General features: G+C 35.6%; 1 protein-coding gene across 2 annotated transcripts in view; it reads right to left on the reverse strand.

The window, feature by feature from the left end:
- Window positions 1-23447, reverse strand: part of LOC145693312 (clavesin-1-like) — a 208184-nt gene that overhangs the window by 61550 nt on the left and 123187 nt on the right. For both annotated transcript variants that reach the window (XM_081769186.1, XM_081769183.1), the window contains exons 2-3: window positions 8871-9036; window positions 553-641 (exon numbers count right to left, since the gene is read on the reverse strand). In XM_081769186.1, the coding sequence (XP_081625312.1) occupies window positions 553-641; window positions 8871-9036 (255 nt within the window). The remainder of the gene's footprint in view (window positions 1-552; window positions 642-8870; window positions 9037-23447) is intronic.

The following is a 23447-nucleotide window of genomic DNA, read 5'->3' on the forward strand; positions in this document are numbered from 1 at the left end:
TTAGTTTGATGTTTACTAGATCATTTATATATATTAAAAATAGGAGAGGCCCCAAACAGGAACCTTGTGGCATCCCACATGTAATCTTAAGCCAAAGTATTTTCAGTTGTGCACACTATCTCGTTATAAAGAAAAATAGATCTTTTTGTTTTTACTTTACTTTTTGAGAGAAACAACTTCCAATCTCATTTCGTCCATTTAAACTGTTTCTCTCTGCTTTCCAACTAGCCTTCTGATATGAAAGGACTTTCCAATTTATTGGAGGATTTAAAATTGACATATCAGATTGATTACGCATTTCTAGATAGATTACGTACTCTACAATGTTTATATTGTCAACGAGTTGTTGACGTGTAAACGTAGACTATCGATTTTTACGCGTAAACGCACTACATTGAGTTACACACATCCGGAAAGAATGGTCTCTATGTGTAAATAAGAAAGAGATTCATTTACATAGTTCTTTGTTGAATTCATGATAAACACAACTTATTCAATTCAACATGGATATAGTAATTTTAATGAACAAAATATAAACTATAGATAACTCACCAATTCGAAAGCTTTCTCCACATCGTATCTACGAGGCCTAAGGAATCTTATTAGAAATTCATCGTCCTTTCGACTAACCATTCCAGACTCTGAAACAAAATAGAACAAAATTTGCGAGATAAATATTTCGTATAACTATTTTGCTAACTTTATTCGTAAATAAGAGTTGCACAGGACATCAACTTGGGAACAGTTCTAATTGAGTTTCACAACTAGATTTATCTTACACAAGCTGATGATATGGCCACTTGACTGCTGTCATTTTATACATACGACTTAATGAGTACCATTTGCAGTATAGTGTATTTTCTTATATGTTTTTATTATAATCATCATCAATCAACATCCAATTTGTAACTTTCTTTAGAATAGTAATGGCCTAATGGCGGCCAGCGAGTATACTTCACTCTGTCCGCTTATAAAAGTAAAAACCAGAATTGTACCTTCCTTTTCAACTCCACGTTTAACAGGAAGAGTAGATGGCCATCATTATACCGTATATCTCAATCGATTCTTGATATTTAATCTTAATTTTTTTTTTTAACTTTTGATTACAAAGTCCATTCTGTAAAGTAAAGTCGTTTGTACCGGTCAGTTTTTAGGAAAATGCAGATTTCATAGATTCAGGTCCGCCACCTGCCACAGAGGTTTGGGGGGGGCATGAATAAGTTAGGGGGCTGTCATTAAAGATTCTCTTACAAATATATAAATTGTGTTTTTTTTTTTTTGTATTAATGATGGCATTTTGTATTGAAGTCTGGGGGTTCACAGAAACTTTAGGGGGGCAGGCCCCTCTAGCCCTTCTCTAGTTGCGGGCCTGCATAGATTATTTTCAAATATTGGTAGTTCAGCCCCTAATTGGCCGAGACATTTGAGACAAGAAGCAAGCCACGCAAAATTAAACATAGAGTCAGAAAATATACATGTATACGTTCAGCAAATCGTTAATTCACCTCCAAAGGGACGAAGGAAAGTACCTCCGAAGTATAGTTCTTAATTTGTCCTTACCTGTAGTGCGTTATACACTGATCATCACTGATTTAGAACAATGTTTTTTTATTATTATTTATAGGTAAAAGATAAAACTCACAAAGGTTTTGAAATTTAAACGCATTGCGGTGGTTTAGATTCCAACTTAAACTGTAGATCGACGTCACATATAGCTTCTGTGCTGAAAGGACGTTCAACTTAAATCCAAGCAGTGCATGAGTTTCCACAGCTCCAGTTTAACTTTATTGTCCCATTAACTCGTATCATATGATGAGCAGTGGCCACGAGAAGTGTTTAAACGCTTAAAATAATACAGTAACGGCCAGAACTCGCGAAGTGTAGCTGGTCAATATACGGAAAGTAGTTCATTTTCTCTTAAACTTACACTTTATTTTTTAAATGAGCTTTTGACCATCTTCATGAAGTGGAGACTCCACAGAAACATTTAAATCTAATTTCTAATCTTACAGCAGTGCATTTATATTTGACTCTTAATGGGTTAACTATTCCATTGTCATAACTTTCATTTGGCATTAGTTTGATTAGCAAAATTTCAGGACGATGAAACTTGTTTTTACTTACATAGCAGATATGATACAACAGACTTGAAAGCTTCTACGTACCGGGAAAAAATGAAGATACTTACACTAACCTTTAGTTCTCAAATTCGAAAGAAAAGATTTTAATCACAAATATGTGTATGGTTTCAATTTATTTACAAACGAATCTTACGTTTATCATTATGTAAATTATAAACAAAGTGTATTCTGTACTTGAAAATATCATTACGTATGAAACAATGGCGTTTCACTTTAAAGCGAAGTTTCTCAACCCCTACTAAGGGGTCGCGAGTGGAAGTTAAAAAATACTTTAATTGTAAGTATTTTTAAAGATTATTTTGAAATATTTAATTTAATAAACATCCTTTTATTTCTATATTGTAATATTCTTTCAGTCTAAAGAGGTAGAGCAATTACTGTACACAGGAATTTGGACTTTCCCATCACCTTTTATTATAAAATTGTCTTCTTAAATACAAAAGGTATACAATAAACAGTTCCACCAATAATTTGGGTAAGATAAAGAAAGGAACCCAATGACGAAGTGTCTTAGGGCTTTTGCAGGTGAAGTACCTCTCGGTGTCCAGGCGTCGTGAGAGAGGTTAAGCTTAGGTGTCTCTCTCGGTGACCGGGCGTCGTGAGAGAGAAAAGGAACCCAACGACCGTGCTTCTTAGGGCTTAAGGATAGGGACCTCTCGGTAACCAGGCGTCGTGAGAGGGGTTTAGGTTCTTTTGATCAACTTGGGTAGATTGATGCTCGATGATGCGTGCCACACTCTTTTATCCTGGAGTGTCGGCTATCATCGGTGATCTCCGTCTTGCCGACTGCTGGCGAATGTCGGTGACTCCTCTTCGGGTCCGTCGTCTGCGTTGTTTTTATTATTAACACGTGTAGTACACATGGTTATCACATGTTATGGGGACATGCAGAACCTTACATCCCCGAGGCGTAGAAAAAAAATAATGGTTAAAGTCACTACTATGATAAACGTATGCATGCCGGAAGAAAGTTTGTCAACTGGAAATCCTGAATTTCTGAACACTCTATATATATACATTATTGTGTTCGTGACAATTATATGATTCGCGGCGGAAGAGCGAAAAAAATGTTGTTGCTGGCTTTGTGAAGTTTAGTCGCTTGAGGCGGAAAGAAAAATGCTGGCTTCCAATTTTGTGCGTTGAAGGAAGTTGTAAGTATGCAGTCGAAATGGCAGAATGGAGGTGTGGAAAAAGAGTGAAAAGGAAAAGGGATCTGTTGCAATATGAATAGTGAGGTATGTACTAGATTTGGTCACTTCAAATAGTTAGCCTTATCGTATTTCATATCTTGTTTACTGATACTCCGTATTTTTGTTGCTGTCTCCTATATATATATTTCTGCCGGTGAAACATGAAGAGTGCTCGTCGCGTGTCGCTGATTCGTATCTGCTGGAATCATGTTATTGTGTTCCTCTCTTCTTATCTCTTCTATTCTTCTTCCTAGCTGTTGCGTTCGTCATCATTACCCCTGAATATGTTCTTCGGCGTCATAATATGGTTTAATTCTGTCGATGGAAATATTCTGTTCTGTCTCCCTCAAATTGCCAGGCATGCGAACTCGGTAGAAATTATTATTTAGCTTTCAAAGTATTGTGGCCGGCCCGCAGTACCTGTCGGTCCATTGTGATGACTCTCCGACCCTTCGAAAGGGGAAGTAAATTAATACTTTATCTCAATTGTGGAAGGTTTCTTGCTTATGTTTCTTGTCAAAATACTTCTTTTGCTGTTCGTGAGCCTTTAGTAAATTTTGCCGTATTTTTTTCTCTTAGTTTTACAAGTTGGTCTCGTTCCAGCTGTAGCTGAGGAGTAGTCTGTAATTGGCAATCGCTGATACGTTCGTACCCGTACATTAAAAAGAAGCTTGATTTCTTCGTTCCTAGTTGGACGGAACTGTAAACCAAAAGTGATGCGAGGTAATAGCTTTGGCCACGTTTCATGATTTTGTTGGACGAAAATTTTTAAAGAATTATGTAGTTTTGTTCATGACCTCAACTAATCTTACACCCTGGTGATTAAAAGCACGGCAGAACTTAAATTCAAAATTATATATTTCTGCTAGTTCTTGAAGTTTCTTCACTCTGTAGACTGGGTGTTTGTTCAGATGAAGGAAACGAAAGGCTTCAAATTTTAAAATAATTCCTTCCAGTAAGAATTGTTCAATGGTATCTGCTGTGATGTTATTAACAGCTTTTGTCACTCTATAACGAGTGCTTGTTTCAATGGCAACTAAAACGTATTTTGGTTTCCCCTCTTTGTGTTGATAAGATCCTAAACCGTCAAACATCCATCGTTCTCCTATAAGGCCTGGCGGGTGATGAAGGAATTCTCCTTGTGGCTTTTTCGGGAGTTTCTTTAGGAGTTGACACTCCCTGCAGTTCTTTATTCTACGATTTCATGTTTGGCATGTAGTACTTATTGAGGACGGTCTTATATGTTTTCGAAAACCCGAAATGAGGCGCTGACGGATCTTTGTGCATAGATTCGAACCAATGTCCTGCCAAACTTTTCGGGATACACAAAAGATAAATTAGTCCAAGTTCTGGATGTTTCTGTGTACGACACAGTAGGTTGTCTTTTAAGCGAAAATACTTAGCTGCTCTCATGGTAGAACTCTTTGTCGGTTCTCTCCCTTACAAAACTGATATTATGTCAGCGTATGCGTCATCTTTGCGCTGTTCTTCCCTAAGTTCTTCATAGATCCTGATTGTATTGGAAAAATGGGTTCTTCTAGAGAATTGGATCTGTATGCATGCAAATCCTCGGTTGCCTGACGTGGGTCCGTGGGTTCTGGAGTATCATTGCTATTTTGTTCTAAGTGGCTGATGATATCGGCCGGGTGTGTTCTTTCCTTCAATGTGGCAGATATCAAAATTATAGTCAGCTAAGAAAAGTCTATAGCATGTGTATTTTTCTACCCTGTCCGGGAGCGTACGCAGAGAAGTTAGACATTTTGCGTCTGTAAACAATTTAAATTTACGATTAAGTAGGAAATATCTGAAATTACGCAGAGCATAAATAATAGCGTATAGTTCTTTTTGCCAGACTGAACTTTTGATTTCGATCTTTGTAATGCGACGGCTGCAGTACGAAACAATCCTTTCTTCGTTAGTTTTGGGGTTATAACAGGCTAATAAGGCTCCCAACCGATGAGAGCTCGCATCTGTGTAAAGTTTTATCTCTAAGTTTTCGTCGAAATGGTAGAGAGATCGGGTATTCAAAATGTCTTCTTTCAGCTCCTCAAATAATTCATCGTGTTTTTCGGTCCATTTAAATTTAGCATTTTTAGTAAGGAGCTGTTGAAACGGTTGTACCTTGATCGTGAAGTCCTTAATATGACTCCGAAGATAAGAGCAAAGGCCTATAAAGCTCTTGAGTATTCGTTTAGTGGTCGGCTTCTTAAAATTCTTGATCTTATTTGCTATTTTCGGTGAGATGCTTACCTTTTCTCCGGAAACAAGGAAGCCTAATACTGTGAGTTCTCTATGTAGCGAGTGAGTCTCCTTGGGATTGGCTCTAAAGTCATGTTTCCGTAATATTTGGAATAAAAGTTCCAAATCTGAGAGTTGTTGTTCCCACGCATATGTACCAAACACAATGTCATTTGGTAATGTATTTTGGTAAGCCGTCTAACAGCATTTTAATTACGATAGTCAAAGATTGGGAGGTTGAGGAATGGCCCATTATGCATCTAAGAAATTTATAGTTTTTGCGTGTATGATTCACCTCAAAGTCATGTATTTAGTGCTTTTGGGATGCAGTAAGATTGGGAAGTACGATTGAGAAATATCCAAGGTTCAAATTATGGTTTTCCCTTTTAAAACCTGCAAAACGTCTTCTATAGACTGGAATGGTATGCTTAAATATTTGGTGTAACTATTACATGCCTGGAGATTTAACACAAGTCTGAATTCTGAACTGTTTGGCTTTTTAATCGCAATTAGAGGCGAAGAGTAATTACTCGTCTGTCTCAGTTATGATTTTGGCATCTAACAGTTGTTGTATCTGCTTATCAATTTGGCCTCTGACTCTTAATGGAATAGGTGGGGAACGGTGATGGAATGACGCACTTTTATCTATGCGTATTTTATGTTCGTATCCCCTAAAATAACCTATATCCTCTGGACTGTATAAAAAAACATCGCTCTATTTTTATAAGTTGCCTACAGCTATTCGCTGGTATTCCGGTAAATAAGGATTTATATTAAAAAGGTCAATGTTAAAAGTTTTAGCGGTTTGTCTTAATCTTTCCTGTATCTCTTCTTGTGTTCTAAATTGATGTCTTTTCTTGTCATCTACTATTTTGAAAGAAAATTCTTCCGCATCCTCCTCTGTATACGCACAGGCGTGCCTTTATTTAAAGTTATTATTCGTGCTGTAGGATTTGAGATTAATAACGTAAGGTCGTTACTTGGTATTTTCATGGTCATTGTCTCCAATCCATATCGTTTTAACAATGATTGCAGGGGAGTAATGATGTAAAATGCTGCGTCATGATTTTTCTTCGAAATTGAAACAGGGAAGTAGAAATGTGACCGATATTATCTTTACGGATATATTGGACCTCTATCGTTGACACACGCCTGTATATAAAATTCTGTTAAGTTGAGGGACTATATTTGAAAAATAGTTCTGTAGTATATTTGTTGAATGTTTGTCCATTGTTCAACTAAAGGCAGTGTTTGACAGGAACGTAAATGAAGGTATGGTATTATATTACGTCTAATTTGATGATAAAACAATTTTAACAAAGCAAAGACAATGGTAAAAATCTTTCCAAACATGAAGATAGCTTCCTTTCAGTTACAATTAACTTATCTCTAAATATGATTTGGTACAATATACTGAGATAATTTCAAATCCATTGTTATGATTTATGTTCAACTTGTAAACGAAATTGAAAAAAAGAATGAAATGAAATCTTCGAGTTTTACGTCCCACGATTATGCCAGTTAGGCTAAAGGAGATGGTGATGATGAGTAATGAATGAAATGGTGGACTGAAGAAAGTGGGAGAAACGGGAGAACCCCGAGAAAACCCACACACACGGTGTTCGTCCACCACAAAGTTCATTTGGCGGGGGCTGGGATCGAACCCGGGACCTAGTACCAGAAGTGAACGCTCTACCACTGAGCCACCGCGGCCCATAAACGAAATTGAACAGAAGGTTATACGGAAAAACAAATAAAGAAGTTGAGGAGGAGCAGTTCGGGTTCAGAAGAGGTAAGGGCACAAGAGCTGTTATTGGATTATTAAGGGCGATGAAAGATTTATAGAAAAAGACAAAGAGGTGTATATTGTATTTATTGATCTAGAAAAGGCTTTTGACCGCGTGAATTGGGAATTGTTGAGAGTTCTAAAGAAGATAAGGTTGGAGTGGAAAGATTGAAGACTCATAAGAAACTTATTCATGAACCAACAAGTAAGTGTTAGGATAGGGGAAGAACTGACGGAAGAGAGTGCAACTGGAAGAGGAGTTTGACAAGGATGATGCCTCTCGCCAACACTAATGTCTATCTAGAAGAGATAGTGAAAAAGAGTTTATATGATAATGACAGCATTTCGGTAGGAGGAAGAATGATAAGATGCATAAGATTTGCAGACGATATGGCGCTTGTTTCACAACTGAAAAGGAAATCAATAAAATGTTAGAAAACCTGAGGACGGGCTTTGAAGAATATGAGATGAAAATTAATGTTAGAATGACAAAAGCCAAGGTGATTGGAACGAGGAGGTCTGTATGAAATATAAAAGTGGAAGGGGGGAAAATAGAACAAGTGAGTAGTTTTCGATATCTGGGAAGTATTCTTAGTAATGCCATGAAGTGCGAACGTAAAATAAAAGCAAGGATAGGAATGGCGAAAGAAGCCTTTAGGAGAAAGAAAACTCTTTTTGTGGGACCTTGAATAAAGAGTTAAGAAAAAGACTCATAAAATGCTTCATGTGGAATGTTGTGCTGTACGGGGCGGAAACGTAAACATTACGTAAAAGTGATGAAAACGACTGGAAGCCTTCGAAATGTGGGTGTGGAGAAGAATGGAAAGAATTAGTTGGGTCGAGCGGAAAAGGAATGAGAGGGGAATTGGAAATAGTGGGTGAGAAAAGAACACTTTCAGATATTGTTAAGAAGAAGAGAAACTGGTTGGGACATTGCTTAAGAAGAAATTGTATGAGGGACGTCGTAGAGGTATGGTGGCAACAAAGAGAGGGAGAGGGCGAAGGAAACTACAATTAATGGATGATATAAAAACAGAAAGATCATGCGTGAAGACGAAGAGGTTAACAGAGGACCGTGGAGCATGGAAGTTTCTCAGCTGCTGCAACTGACCTGCCAGTAAGGGCAGAATACCTATGATGATGATAATGATGTAAACGAAAGTTCATTGCTTGTTGTGTCATATAATGGGTGATTCTAATTAGTATAATTTGATTTGTTAGTTTTGAAAATATTCTTATCTGTTCTAAGACATTTCTATTATTATTATTATTATTATTATTATTATTATTATTATTATTATTATTATTATTATTATTATTATTATTATTATTATTATTTTCATCTTTCCTAGAGCATGCATTGAGTTGCACGTTAATTCGTACTAAAGTTCATTCAAAAGATTTTCATCTTATCATTCAAGGAAATATTTTAATAGTAGGCAGAATATTATAAAAATAGTGATCTAAAATCAAAAAGCAATATGCAGTACTATAAAAGAGAAACTATGTATATACCTTCAATCATATTCCTAAATTCTTCAACTGCTCTTTCCTTCACTTCGGGTGTTTCATTGAGTTCTATTCGTGCGTATTCCAAAACCTCATTCGTAGGCTCCTCTAAGTCTATTCGCATCTCCACTTCCTCACTATCGTGACTGGGTTTGCTGGACATCGTCTCTTCCTACCAAAGAAATGAAAATCATTAATAATAATAATAATAATCTACTGGATGTTACAAATATATATTCCATACAGGATGTCAATTTTAAATTAAATCATGGGCCGTCGAGCTGCTGCTCATAAGCAAGGGCGCCGATCCTAGTGAGAACCCGGGGGCCCTCCTATTGTATTTATGAATATACAATATTTGGCATAATGGCATAATTTGAATGCAATTTGTCTTGAAATCCTCATATACATACCTTCTGCATCTGAATGCCCCCCTCCCCCAAATTTACAGAAAAATCGGCGTCCTTGCTCATAAGCCACACATCACACAGATAAATGCCAAACGACGCCTCGTTTGGTGTAAGAAGCGTAGACATTGCACGATTGAACAGTGTAAAAACGTTGTGTGGAGTGACGAATCGCGGTACACAATGTGGCGATCCGATGGCAGGGTGTAGGCATGGCGAATGCCCGGTGAATGCCATCTATCACCACGTGTAGTACAAACAGAAAAATTCGGAGGTGGTGGTGTTCTGGTGTGGTCGTGTTTTTCTTGGAGGGGGCTTGCACCCCTTGTTGTTTTGCGTGGCACTCTCACAGCGCAGGCCTACATTGATGTTTTAAGCACCTTCTTGCTTCCCATTGTTGAAGAGCAATTCGGGCTTGGCGATTGCATCTTTCAACACGATCGAGCATCTGTTCATACTGCACGGCCTGTGACAGAGTGGTTACACGACCATAACATCCCTGTGATGGACTGGTCTACACAGAGTCCTGACTTGAATCCTATAGAACACCTTTGGGATGTTTTGAAACGCCGACTTCGTGCCAGGCCTCACCGACCTACATCGATACCTCTCCTCAGTTCAGCACTCCGTGAAGTATGGGCTGCCATTCCTCAAGAAACGTTCCAGCACCTGATTGAAAGTATGCCTGCGAGAGTGGAAGCTGTCATCAAGGCTAAGGGTGAGCCAACACCATATTCAATTCCAGCAGTACCATTGGAGGACGCCACGAACTTGTAAGTCATTCTCTGCCAGGTGTCCGGATACTTTTGATCACATAGTGTATGTGTAAGACCGGTTTACCAATTTTAAAATCGCCCATTGCCTGCAAATCTCAATTGTATCAGAGTTTCAAATTTTTGCACATATATATTACCACAAGAGTAAAATTGTTATCGAACTTGCGCTGGTGAGGCTCGGAAAGAGCGGAGGCAGGCGAGTATCACTGTCCATGCTGGGGCAGGTACTGTTCGAAGATTATAGTATGTCCTTCAACTCGTGATTCAGTTATCAGTTTACTGAGAAACAATATTACAGTGTTCTGAGTAAATGTCACAAACGAACAAATAGACAGAGCAAAGGGAGTTTTTGGTAAAAATATGTGTATTTTAATTTATTTCTGGCAGAATATGCAAGGAGAGAAAGTGTCCTTCAAAAAGATTGAGATATATATCTTGTTCGCCCAATAAATAATTAATCGTTATATCGCTTCTTTTACAGTGTGGTTTTGTTATTGTTTCTCTAATATTTTATATAGTACAATATTTCTAATTTCATTCTTGGGAAAATTAAAAACTTTGCATATCTCTCTTAAAATACCATGGTTATATTCGAAAGCAAAACAAATCATTTTCAGAGGCGTGTACCACGTAAACTTATTTATATAACACGCTCAAAGCTGATTTGTTTGGAACCAGCTAGCTAAACAGGAAGCGGAAATGACGTTTTCTTCACCAGCGTATATTGGACGGATGGATTAGAGTTTAGCGCCCATTTGAGTAGCGAAGCTATATGAGACGTGGACTTGCACATTAAAACAGATTCCGAATCACCTCAGCTCCCTCCGGGAATCGAACCTGGGTCTCTCGCGCTCAAGGCACGTATACCATTATAGCCACGGGGGAGCTCTTTTCAATATTCGAATAATTTATGGAAAAATAACTATAACTGATTTTGTCTAGGATACTGAAGTCCCTGACGTCTAGGCACCAAACTCCTAGAGTTCTGGCCTAGTACTTGAGGTATGAAACAAATTAGTAAACATATCGAAGGTTTTCTATGGATGATTTCATATAGCGTTCACGGAGATTTATATGCAATTAAATAAATTAAACTGTTTTATTTATTTAAACACAAGTTTTAATTAAAATTTAATTATGATAAATAAAACAAGGATAAAACAGCGAAAGTATAATTTATTCATTAAAGGCTTTCTGTGTTTTAATTTTATAAAATAAATTTCGTTAAATGTATTTCGTAAAGCTACGACTTCGGTGTTATTTTCAAGTTTATAATAATTTCAAAACGACACAAGATTTGAAATTCTAATACTACAACACCAAAAGTGACTGCATTCAGAAAATAACGATACCCCAAAGGTATCATACATGCAGTCTGACAAAAAGGTTTCAAATTGCGACTTAACAAAGTGAATTAATGAGTTACTTGAAAGAAAGAATTCGTCTAAACCCCAGCATAATTAGCGAGGGGAAACGATGTGCTGACCGCTTATCAAGCTAAAGCTCCTTCGTGGCTAAGTGGTTAGCGTACGTGCCTTTTGCATGGGAGACCCGGGTTCGATTCCTGGCGAGAGCTCATGTAGTTCGGATTCCACGTTAATCAGTAGGTCTCGTCTCATATAGCCGTCTCTGCTGCAAAGGGACGTTAAACTCAAAATCAACTCAACACTTAACCACCCTAAAAGCATGAATGCCACAAGCCGATTGGTAGCTTCTGGTTCTCAAAGTGCTATTGCGCCAAAACTGTACTTTCAATACATAATATTTAATAAAATGTACAATGGAAACTCTATAGGTAATTGTGTCCAATTCATATATTCATGGCCATTAAAGATTTGTTTTCTTTTGATATACGATTTAGGAATATTTGCAATTCGAGTGTGTCTCAATGAGATGAAGCAATAATGCACGAATAAACAACCCAATATTTGTTGTCACTGTGGTAAATTCCTTTTTGGTAGTGAGTTCCATCCATCCCAAGGGCACCGGGAAGTCGTTCTATCTTTTGGCTACAAGGAAATACTCCCACTGATACTGTCAAGGTTTGTCTCTTAACTAAAACGTGGGTTACAAAGTAAACGAGAAAGTATTCGTACATTCCATTCAGTCTCTAAAAAAAAGTGCATATAAGCTTCATCACCACTCCAGTCACTGGTAAGGATAGTAAAAATTTCAATAACAAGGATATTAAGAACTAAATTACAGAGCGTTTTATAGCTCACTGTTTAATTTTCTTCTGTATCTATGTATACATTTACGAAAATTGATGTGAATTTGCTTCTTTGGTTCGCTAAGTGGATGCTGAGCTACCAGATGTCATAGAAAATAAAATGCAATATCATGCTAAATAAGTAAATAAATAGAAAGAAAAATGGAATGAAATCTTTAATGTGGCCTGCAGGTTAAAGAAGCTGAATATGAAAGACTTAGTGAATTAGAACAGTGCAGTGGAAGGAAACGAGAGAAATATGATTAGATTCTCCAAGAAACAATGTTGACTATCACACTCACATGGCTTGGAATCGAACTAAGCAACCACTACGTGCCCCCTACGTAAAATCAGTAAAGCAACGATTGGAAATAATGCGTTACTAAACTGAATTGCTGGAAGCGATCGAGTTTTGCACTTGTTTTCTTCTTCTTCTTCTACCCTTGGTTCCAAATACTGGAATTTTCTCTATTTGTTTTCTACTGTAATGTACTCAAAATCTTTTTTTTTTTTTTAATGGAAACTATTATAATAACATATTTATCAACAACCATTGATTTCCAACTCTCCGGTTTCCAGTTTTACGGATATCGATATTTCGCAACTACGCATGTATGATACATTCTGACAAGGCTGTCACGCTAAGAAATCTTGTAATGACGTAAGAAAAGCCAGTTCGAAATCGACTGATTCATTGATTGCAGTTTACTGGGGACGTCAGCAACGAGGCTGAAGTTCGAACTCGAAATTTCGATGGAATTACGCAGTTTTTTTCAGTACGGAAAAACTATTTCATTTGTGTGTCTGTAAAACAGATCAGACAATAATACACTACACAGTAGATCAGAAGTAAACTACAAACGAAGCTCGTTTTTCGGATATACTTGAATTACTTTTTATTTTCATTTACTCCTTTAAATCAGGCCCGTGCTGGCCCACCGGGACACTGAGATGTGTCCCGGTGCGCCCTGTACAAGTTCTTTTTTTAATAATAAATTCTTAAGTTGTTATTGGTAAAGAACCCGTGAAGGGTACAGTGCGCCCTTTACTTAAGGCGCCCTTTACTTAAGGCGCCCTTGCGAAACCACATCAAAGATAAACTGTTTTATTTATTCTTCTGTATGGCACATTTCTGTACAATGAATACATACTGTTACAGTTGGTAAAGTACCCGTGAAGGGTATAGTGCGCCCTTTACGAAGGTGATCTTGCGAAACCACATCAAAGGTAAACGATTTTAGTTATTCTTCTATATAGTACAGTCTGTCCAATAAGTAAATAGTACTGTTACTGTTGATAAATATTTCGTGAAGAGTACAGTGCGCCCTGTGGTTTTAGTTGTTCTTCTGTATACCGGTTTTGTATAGTAAATTCATAGGCTATAGTGGCTACTGGTAAAGAAACTGTGAAGGATACAGTGCGCCCTTATAAAAGGCGGCCTGCAAAATATCACGTTATAAATATTTTTAATTTTTTTCTGTATATCAGTTTTGTATTATACGTCCATACAGTTGTTGTTGGCAGAGAACAGGTAAAGAGTATAATCACTTTTCATAAAATACGTATAAAGCCAGTAAAGCAATTAACATGTAGGTCTATTTAATAAGATAATAAGATTTTTTCGTGCTCTACTCATTTAATGCCAAAAGACTTTCAGAAACTGAGCGCAATCGATATAACGCAGTTAAAACAATTCAAGATTTTAATGCTCTTTATTTACAAATTTGATTGATCCTGTGTATTATAGAGCAGTGTTTGAATAATCAGTGTCAATTGTATTTCTAAAATATAGCTATATTGACTTATTAATATATACCGGTATTTAGCTTCTTTTGTTTACCAAAAACTGTATTACAAGAACTAAGATGTGTTTCTTTAGTAAAGTCGTTTTCACAGCTTAGCAATTTACGTTACTAAACAAATTTGGTGCCTTTATACGTACATAAAATGGAGCCCGTATATACCGGGTGTAAGGTAATTAATATAACAAATGTCGGGAGATGATTTCTGACACCGAGATAAAACGAAAAGTACAGACCAATCTGGGTATGCCTTCTTTTGGCGTCTTGATCACCCGAAAATTTGTCGGGTAAATGTAAAAACAGCCATAACTCAAGAACAAAACGTCGGATCGAAGACGAGTAAAAGAGAATGTCCATTATTTTTAGTCGCAGATTCCATTAATGTACAGTACAAACAGATACAGTGCAGTAGCGGCGCAAGGGTGACTCCCAAACAAACTAAAGTATTTCACTATTTTATCAAACTTTGAATGAGGGAAATGAACAAAAATCAAGTACAAGATTTCAACAATCAAAAATAATAGTACATCGTTCAAGTTAGAAGAACACTTAGAATTCAAAAGTAAGAGAGATGCACATGTGTGATTCATCTATTTTGTCTCAGTACAGAATAAACTCTCAGAAGAAGAATTTAAATGATACGACTTCTTTAACGTATCACAGTTATACCTTCTAGGCTAATGGTAACGAATGATAAATGAGCGGCTTCCTGTCCAAGTTATGAGTGTGTGAAAATGGAAAACGTAACTTTGGTCCAGATTAGGTCTAAAACGACTGTGCTTAGGACAGTCAGGCGGCATGTAGTATCAAAAAATGCAAAGATCATATGTGATGGGCTAATGTACAAGGTATTCTCCACATGACAGGAATTCCCAAATATTACGTGAATACATATTGAGCAACAGTAAGCTGCATTAAAGGGTTTCCTCTTCTTCAAACTGTTTGTTTGTTTCTGCTTAAAATTACCACTATCTTGCTCACTATACAGTATAAGTGAATATGTTGCAAATACAAATCTTCAATACAATAATAATAATAATAATAATAATAATAATAATAATAATAATAATAATAATAATAATAATAATAATAATAATAATAATCTTTATTAATGCAGGAGAACACACGTTTTTATTAATACGAATAGATTTAAGTGAAAGACTATTTCATTCAAAAAGTGAACGTGATGTGAAGTTTTAGATGCTGATTAAAATATGAACTGGTAGAGAAACCAGGAAATGTTCTAACGAAAATTGGCAATGAGGTATGCCCACTATCCTTGAAGACATCCACGTGTTACACAAGCGTAGATAGGTTTACGTGCCAAATGACTGACTCCATTCTTTTGTATTGAAAGCAGTTGTTAATCAGTTTTGCAATAAGTGCAGTTGCAATATGCTTTTAAAATCTAAATCTCATCATTTACGGTCAAAAGCAATTTCTTGCTGCAAAATTTATCTCTGTAGGACAAGGACAACACTATTTAAATTTGTCGAGACACCCATGACTAATACAGTTATTAACAACTCTTGATTTATAGATGTTAAGACTTGTTTTACTGCGCTCAATACGATGAAGTCATTTACGGAGAAAGCTAATCATTAGTGTCTACCTGGAATTGAAACCGAAACTAAACACAACACGTAATCTATTTCTGCAGCCATCATCATTTTTAATATTTACAAGATTATGCAGTATCTTTCCTTCATAACTTCAACTGAGGTTTTGTATCTTTAGAAGCAGACCTGGATCCCAATCATCTTTATCAGTAAGAGTTGTTAATACTTGCTTCGTAATATAATAAATTCAATGTAAAAAGTGATCAATATGACTGATGGTAATGAATCACGTATCTTTCCATTTGATATTTAACAGACAACGTAAGTTAATAAAGCAATCAGATTTAGTGTACCATAATTACTAAATTCTTTAGATTGATACAGTCAATATACAATGTATTCGGACCATTAACGCTAGTGCAGATTATTTCCAGGATATCAAATATTTTGTATATATGTGTTAGTAGCCATATAAATTAACATGAAGGTAATAAAATCATCTATGAACAAGCCAATGTAAATATATATCCAATTGTTTCACTTATTCAAAAACAGAAGAATAAATAAGGATGGTATAACAGAGATATACTATTTTTCTAAGCTTTAATATTGGCACTTGGATGTTGTTTTAGTGTTAGAACTGCAAGTTAAGACACAAAACAAAAGTAAGAGTATTTGACCGTTCTTCGGTCTGACATGACACTCTCCAATTTTCAGCCAATTTCAGAAAACTGTAAGACAACCAAAGACAGGCACGTACGCAAGATTCTATTTCCGGGGGTGTCCAAATTCAATAAGTGGATAAATTATATTTAAGATTTGGAAAATCATCCCTAATGCTACATTAAGTTTACAGAAAATCGGGTTTCGGAGAGATCCGGACCCACCTTCTGCGTATATCCCTGGTCGGAGAGCTTAATTTGAAGAGCACTGAAATCTAGTTAAAAGTGAATATGGAAAAGGCAAGAATGTTAGTAATAGCAAGAAACTCAAGATAAAAGCTGTAAATATGAAATTTGTATATTATATATATAGGCAGCATTAAACATATTTACAAGATTTAGGCTAGTGTATTTCGGAGGAACAGCTTAATATTTAAAAAAAAAATAAAAATAAAAAATAAAATAGCAAGGTGTTTAAAGTGTAACATTTTCTATAAATATGTTTTACCGGTTTGTGTTTTCATAAACAATATCAAGCAAACATTCGCTGCCCACGTATACTAGGATGCATCCGCAAAAGTAGGGAAACAAGTACAGATTTCTTCAAAATCTTGTGGCCTTTCACTTCTCTTTAAAAATTATCGCACTATTATATTTAAGTGGAAGAATCAAATAATAATAATAATAATAATAATAATAATAATAATAATAATAATAATAATAATATTTGGTCTAGGAATTAATTCGTGCGGTTTTTAATAAAAATTGAAGCTTTATTTCAAAAACAAAGTAAATGAATACGTTAACAAAAATATTGTCCATCGCTAGCCACTACTTTCTCCCATCTTTCAGGCAATTTACGGATTCCGTGTCGAAAGAATTCCTCATCTTTTGACGCAATCTAATCAAAGATCCATTTTTCGATATTTTCTGAAGAAGTGAACCGCTGTCCAATCAAATCGTTATTCATGCAATCGATCAAGTAGTAGTCAGACGGAGCAGTGTCTGGTGAATATCGCGGGTGGAGTAACACTTTCCATCCGACATTTTCCAAATAGGTTTTGACCGGTTTTGCGACATGTGGTCGAGCGTTATCATCTTGATAAATAAGTTTATTATGCCTGTTATTCCATTCTGGTCGTTTTCAGGCCAGAGCTTGCTTCAAACGCATTAATTGTTGTCGATAGCGGTGTCCATTAATAGTTTCACCAAGTTTCAGAAGTTCATAGTACACCACACGTTTCAAATCCCACCATATATACAGCATAACCTTTGCACAATGAATATCTCGTTTCGGTTGTGAAGGACCTGGTTCACCTTGCTTCACCCAGGCCTTTTTTCGTTTAGGATTCTCGTAATGAATCCCCTTCTCATCACCAGTTACAATTCGATACAAAAATCCCTTCCTTTTCTGTCTTTGAAGCAGCAATTCGCAAACGGTTTTTCTTCTTTCAACGTCTTTCTTTTCAATTCATGTGAAACCCAATAAGACATCTTTTGAATCATTCCTATGGCTTTGAGACGTTTGGAAACTGTTGTTTGCTCAACTCTAAATGCTTCTGCAAGTTCGTCCTGCGTTTGACACGAATCCTGATCAAGCAATGCTCTCAATTCTTCATCTTCAAATTCTTTTGGCTGTCCAAATTGCTTTTGGTCTTCCAAGCTGAAATCACCACCTTTAAACCGTGCAAACCACTTCTGACACGTTCGCTCAGCTAGAGCATGGTCACCAAACACTTCCACTAAAATATGATGACTTGCGGTAGCACTTTTCTTCATGTTAAAGCAATGAAGAATAACTCCCCGCAAAAACACTTTATCAGGCACAAAATGCGCCATTTTCAGTTGAAGAAAAAATGTTGTTGTTTCCGCTTCAAGCAACTGACATATACTAAACAAGATGCTCAATGACAATAGTTTTCAACGCATGTTTGGATCAACGAAACTATGGGACAATAAGCTAGTTACGCCATCTTTTGTAAAACCGCACGAATTAATTCCTAGACCAAATAATAATAATAATAATAATAATAATAATAATAATAATAATAATAATAATAATAATAATAATAATAATAATATGGACCTCCACTGGTTGTTTAAAGTTTTGATTTGACGTTAAAATTGGCCAAATAAAGTTGTGATTAAAAAAAGAAGAAGAAGAAGAAGGGGAATGATATTCTTGAGCAAGACTTACATGGATCAGGAAGAGACAAATAATACCGTGGAAATAAAAGCACCGAGTAGCAGCTTTATATGTAGTGCAAGACGAAATGATCAGTGGGGAAAGAAATCTAAAGACGAAAGGTAGCTTAAGAAACGATTCATGTACAAAGTGATGTGACAAATTTTGGAAGCACTGTACAATAACATGGAAGGAATTGCACAACATTGATGTATTAGAGAAGAGTTAGACGTGTCTTCATCGAGCAGTATATTTTAGAATTGTAGTATTACTAGTTGTTAATGAGAATGACGATATTTATTAATTCAGACAGATTTAAATACAACATCGATATTGTGCTCAGGATCATAATTAGAAAACTACGATTATGGTTCCCAAGTTGTTAACTTACCAGAAAAACATAGCAGTGATGTAGCTTCGAAAATTGAAACAAGTTCTCAAGAACAGTTCATTTTTGTAAAACACTATACACGAAAACGGTACCAGAAACAGATTAGATTCCAGAATGTAATTTTAGATGCGAAATCGCCAAGAAAGGATCTACAATATTAATTGTCAAAAACCGGAGTATGTTATTCAATAGAAATTTCTCTGTTTTTAAAATGATATGGTTTCCTTCATGTTACGAAAAGTTGTACTTACATCAGCTCTCAGATTTCGAATAATTTTAAAGCAAGCAGTTATGTAAGTCAATATCCATTTTTTTGTGGCATCTATATGTACATATAATGATATGGGAAAACGTGTAAAAAGAAGTCTTAAAGCGACCGCAGAAAATGGCATCAACGAACCTCTAATTGTAATGAAGTATAATTTAGTACTCGTAAAGGAAAGTAACTTGTAATAACGCTTAGTAAAGAGGTATTTCTCTTTGCTGAATTCCCTTTTTAAATCTTTATTCATTATCTTGTTCCCAGCTCAGATAATTTACTACTATAAAATGAACACAAAACTGAGTTTACAACTTCAGAATATTCATTGATATTGTTGACTCAACGTTGTAAAGTTTAGAAACCTGAAAGAAACCCGTTATTTTTGTATTTATAAATATTTCAGCCTATGTACATATCATACTGTTTCTCCACCATCATGAGAAATTTCGCACCAAAATTCACCACATTAAATCACGCAAAGAAAATTTCACAAGAAAGTAAAATTTATTTTCATCCGTATGATGTTTTAAGTACTAGATTTAAAATCTCTTTGTTGTTGTTTCCAAAAGTTTTTATCAGCAAACAAAATGAGATTGTTGCATCATGTAAGCTTTCGGATCATCATGAATATTGTATTATTTGTGTTTTATGGCAATTGGCAAAATTACTTTCAATCAACAATTTTTAGTGTCAAGAATAATAATTATGTTACTTTCTGGTTACTCAACTAGTAATTTCGATTAAAATCATTCACAGCTTAATATTCTACAGCGTAAGGCAAGGTTTAAGATTCCATGGTGTAAGGTTTACAAAATTAATTTAAAATTGCATTGTTTCAACATGATTAAATACAGGGCATTTCAAAATTATACGAATGAGGTAAACACATTGCATGAGCAGTATTGCATAATCATGGATCAAATATGGTGTGCAATTCTTTCAAACACATCCTCAACTTTAGTAGGAAAGTATCCAAGTTACTTCACGATATTCCTACTGCTAGATGGCACGTTGATGAGTCCTAAAATGACGGTCAGTAATGAGAAGTCATTGTGTTTTTTTTACAATTTGACGTTTATGGGTCAATTTGAGTTTGAAACATGAGTTTCGTGCATGATATAATAAGGAATCACGAACGTAGAAATCTATTCGAAGTTGGTATGATAAATTCCAACAAACATCCTGCTTTAGTAAAGGTAAATCATCAGGTTGGGCAATGTGAAGGATCAGGCGCGCACACAGAAATTTTTGTTGGGAGGGGTCCAACTTTTAAGGGGGATCCAATACTACAAGTCATTACGTCTATGCAGTATTGAACGGGTATTATTCTGCACCCGAAAAGACGATAAATAATTGTAAAATACTTCCACCTATATTTTAAGAAAAAATAGATAGAACTAGATTATTTTTATAAGAGAAAAATCACATTTTATGCTACATCAGTCGTTTCCCTGTTAAATAAGAATAGTTCTATTGAGAAACTGTACAAATGTATGTTGAGTTAGGAAGTTTTGGGAAGGTTTGGATTTGGTGGATCTATATGTGGATGCGCCCCTGTGAAAGATATATACACAATGTCAACAAACCACCACTCCCTCAAAATGTAGGTGAACTGCAAGATCACATTAGCTTTACAGTGCAAACCATTGCTGAGAACACGTTGAATGCGCCCGACATTTGCAGAATAACGAAAGGAGCAATTTCGCGATAAACAGTTATATTGCATATGAAATAATGTCTTCTTTTGAGAATTTATAAGCAAAGCAGAAGCATTCATTAATATTATCTATAAAAAATTCTTGAAGTCATGTCAAGCCGAACACATTAACGCCTAACATAAAACTATTTCCGTTGTAATTTTATGAGACATTAATTTGTTTGGCTTGGTACGACTTCGAAAATGTTTATTATTTTTACATTTTAGCTCTTTTTTTGAATTCAGTTCATACATTTTTCAATTTTTTTTTAAATTTCCTTCACTTTAGTGCGATTTTAAAATTGGTTAACTTCCTTTTAAGTTTAATTTTTCCACTTTTTCGTTGCGCCAGTAGTTTAGTTAGATACTCAAACTAAAGTTAGGACATTAACTTCCTATAACAAGGATATCTCTGCGGAACATGCATCATATTTCAAATCGGTCTATATGTTATGGAAAGATACATGAACATACAGTGTTAGCACTATAAGCTGTTGAGAAGCTTCATGATTTAGCTCCAAAGATTATCATTAGATCCACGTGAAATTTAAAAGATACCGATCGAAAAATAGTATGGTATCTCTTCCGTGTAAGGAATGACCAAATGCACAGCTTGCTACCACATCTGCTACAATCGATTGATCTAGTGCTCCTGTTAGGGATGTACCGATATATCGGATCGGTATCGGTGATATCGGCCACTTTTGGAAGTATCGGCAAATGGACACCGATATTTACCGATACTTTTTACGAATTATTTTCAATTTGTTTAATATTAACAGTGACACTTATATTCCATCAATTTCTTTTAGACTTAAAGTTGATCTAAATTATTATCAATTGTACAATCGATTTCTTTATGCATGTGTACGCCTTTGATTTGCACTACTCGTACTCGTACTTTATGCCAAAATAGTGGTAAAAAAAAGCCAAAGGTCAGGATCATGGGTGCCCAAAGAAAATTTTCTAGGGGGACCCATTCCATGGTTGCTATATCAGTGTGGTATTTAATATACGTGGTTTACTATATTACGTATACATTTTCGTGAGCCAGGGGGAAGGCGGGCCCCACCCTGCCCTCCCCCTTTGGGCGCCCATGGTCAGGACAGCAGACCCGTCATTTGAATCGCAAACGAGACAGAAGTTTCGATTCAGAAGAAAATGCTATGGAAGAAACCCACACGACACTCACTTTGTCATTATTTTCTCGTACTTACATATTAGAAAAGATTAATGGCGCACGGAGAATATGGAGCTGCTTCACATATCCTCGATCCATGGAATAAGATAAAGTGGTCAGTCCTACGCTCGACCGCTTTTATCTTCCAAAGTGCCTAAGAGTACCAAGGACAATTTGGTATTCAATTTAATTGTATACTGAGCACCATAGAAGAGACCATTGAAGAAAATTATCAAGTTTCCCGAGCGGTCACACGAAGTTTCATGCGTAGTATCCGTTTGCATTACATGTATGTAACAGAAACTAGTAAATGCAATGTAACTATCAAAGTACATTATCGCTCTAAATATCAATCACTAACTCTTAGAATTAAGTTTACACTATATAATTATTTGCTGCTTTTTAGTACATTTTATGTGAACTGGATTAAATTGAGAGGAAATATTTTTCTGTGTAGAACCTAATATGAAATTCTGCTTTATGTCTTTGTATGTCAAATTTTGGCCTTATATCTAATATACGCTATTATAATGTTGATCATTTCATTATTCTGAAAATTCCTGATAATATATAAGAAACGTGTCCAAAAGTATCGGTATCGGCAGTATCGGCCTCTTCAGTATCGGTATCGGTACATCCCTAGCCCCTGTGCGGACCATGTCTAATATGAACCATGAAAATATTTTATATAGGCCTATTTTAAAATAATTGTCAATCTATGCCAATACGAGAATTTATATCGTAATGGACCACTGAAGTTACTTTTAAAAGAGGGATGTATCAAATTCCTTTGACATCGAAAAACGTCTGTTGTTTGGCAGGTAGGTAGGTAGATAGTCTTATGTAGATAGGTTCTATGTAAACTCATGTCCAAAATGATTGTCGCATATCTATAACTGTCTTCTTGTAAGAATACCTAAGTATAATTTGATAATGGTTTTGCAGGGTACTTTTAATACTGATACCATGTGTATAATCGGGAAATGTATATTTGTGGTAAATTTCATAGGAAAAGAATTATAAATACGAAAATTAAAATGAGTAAAACAAAATGTTGCTAAATGGACAAGAAAGCTTTATTTCCGTTTTATTGTTCTTATTTACTGCTATTTTGACATGAAATTTGCCACATACAGGTCTTTGCCGATTATACACATACTAACATTGTAAGAAATACCTAGCGGATTCGTTATCAAATTATAATTCTACCACAACATATTTATAGACACGCGACAATAATTTTGGACATGAGTGTACAAGGGCTTAAGTTAAAATAGGTATGCATAAAGGTATAACGTTGATCCGGGGCAGTAGTTCTTGATAAAGTGTAATAAAAACTGCCTGGTACATAATAGTTAGCCAAAAAAAAAAAAAAAAAAAGTTTTTAGTTTTTCAGACGGAAAACAAAATTTTCTGTTTTTTTTTTTTTTAGGTCTCAAAATCACTACTGTAAG

The sequence above is a fragment of the Thermobia domestica genome, chromosome 8 (genome assembly GCF_964235325.1).
Source record: "Thermobia domestica chromosome 8, izTheDome1.hap1.1, whole genome shotgun sequence".
Taxonomy (NCBI): domain Eukaryota; kingdom Metazoa; phylum Arthropoda; class Insecta; order Zygentoma; family Lepismatidae; genus Thermobia; species Thermobia domestica.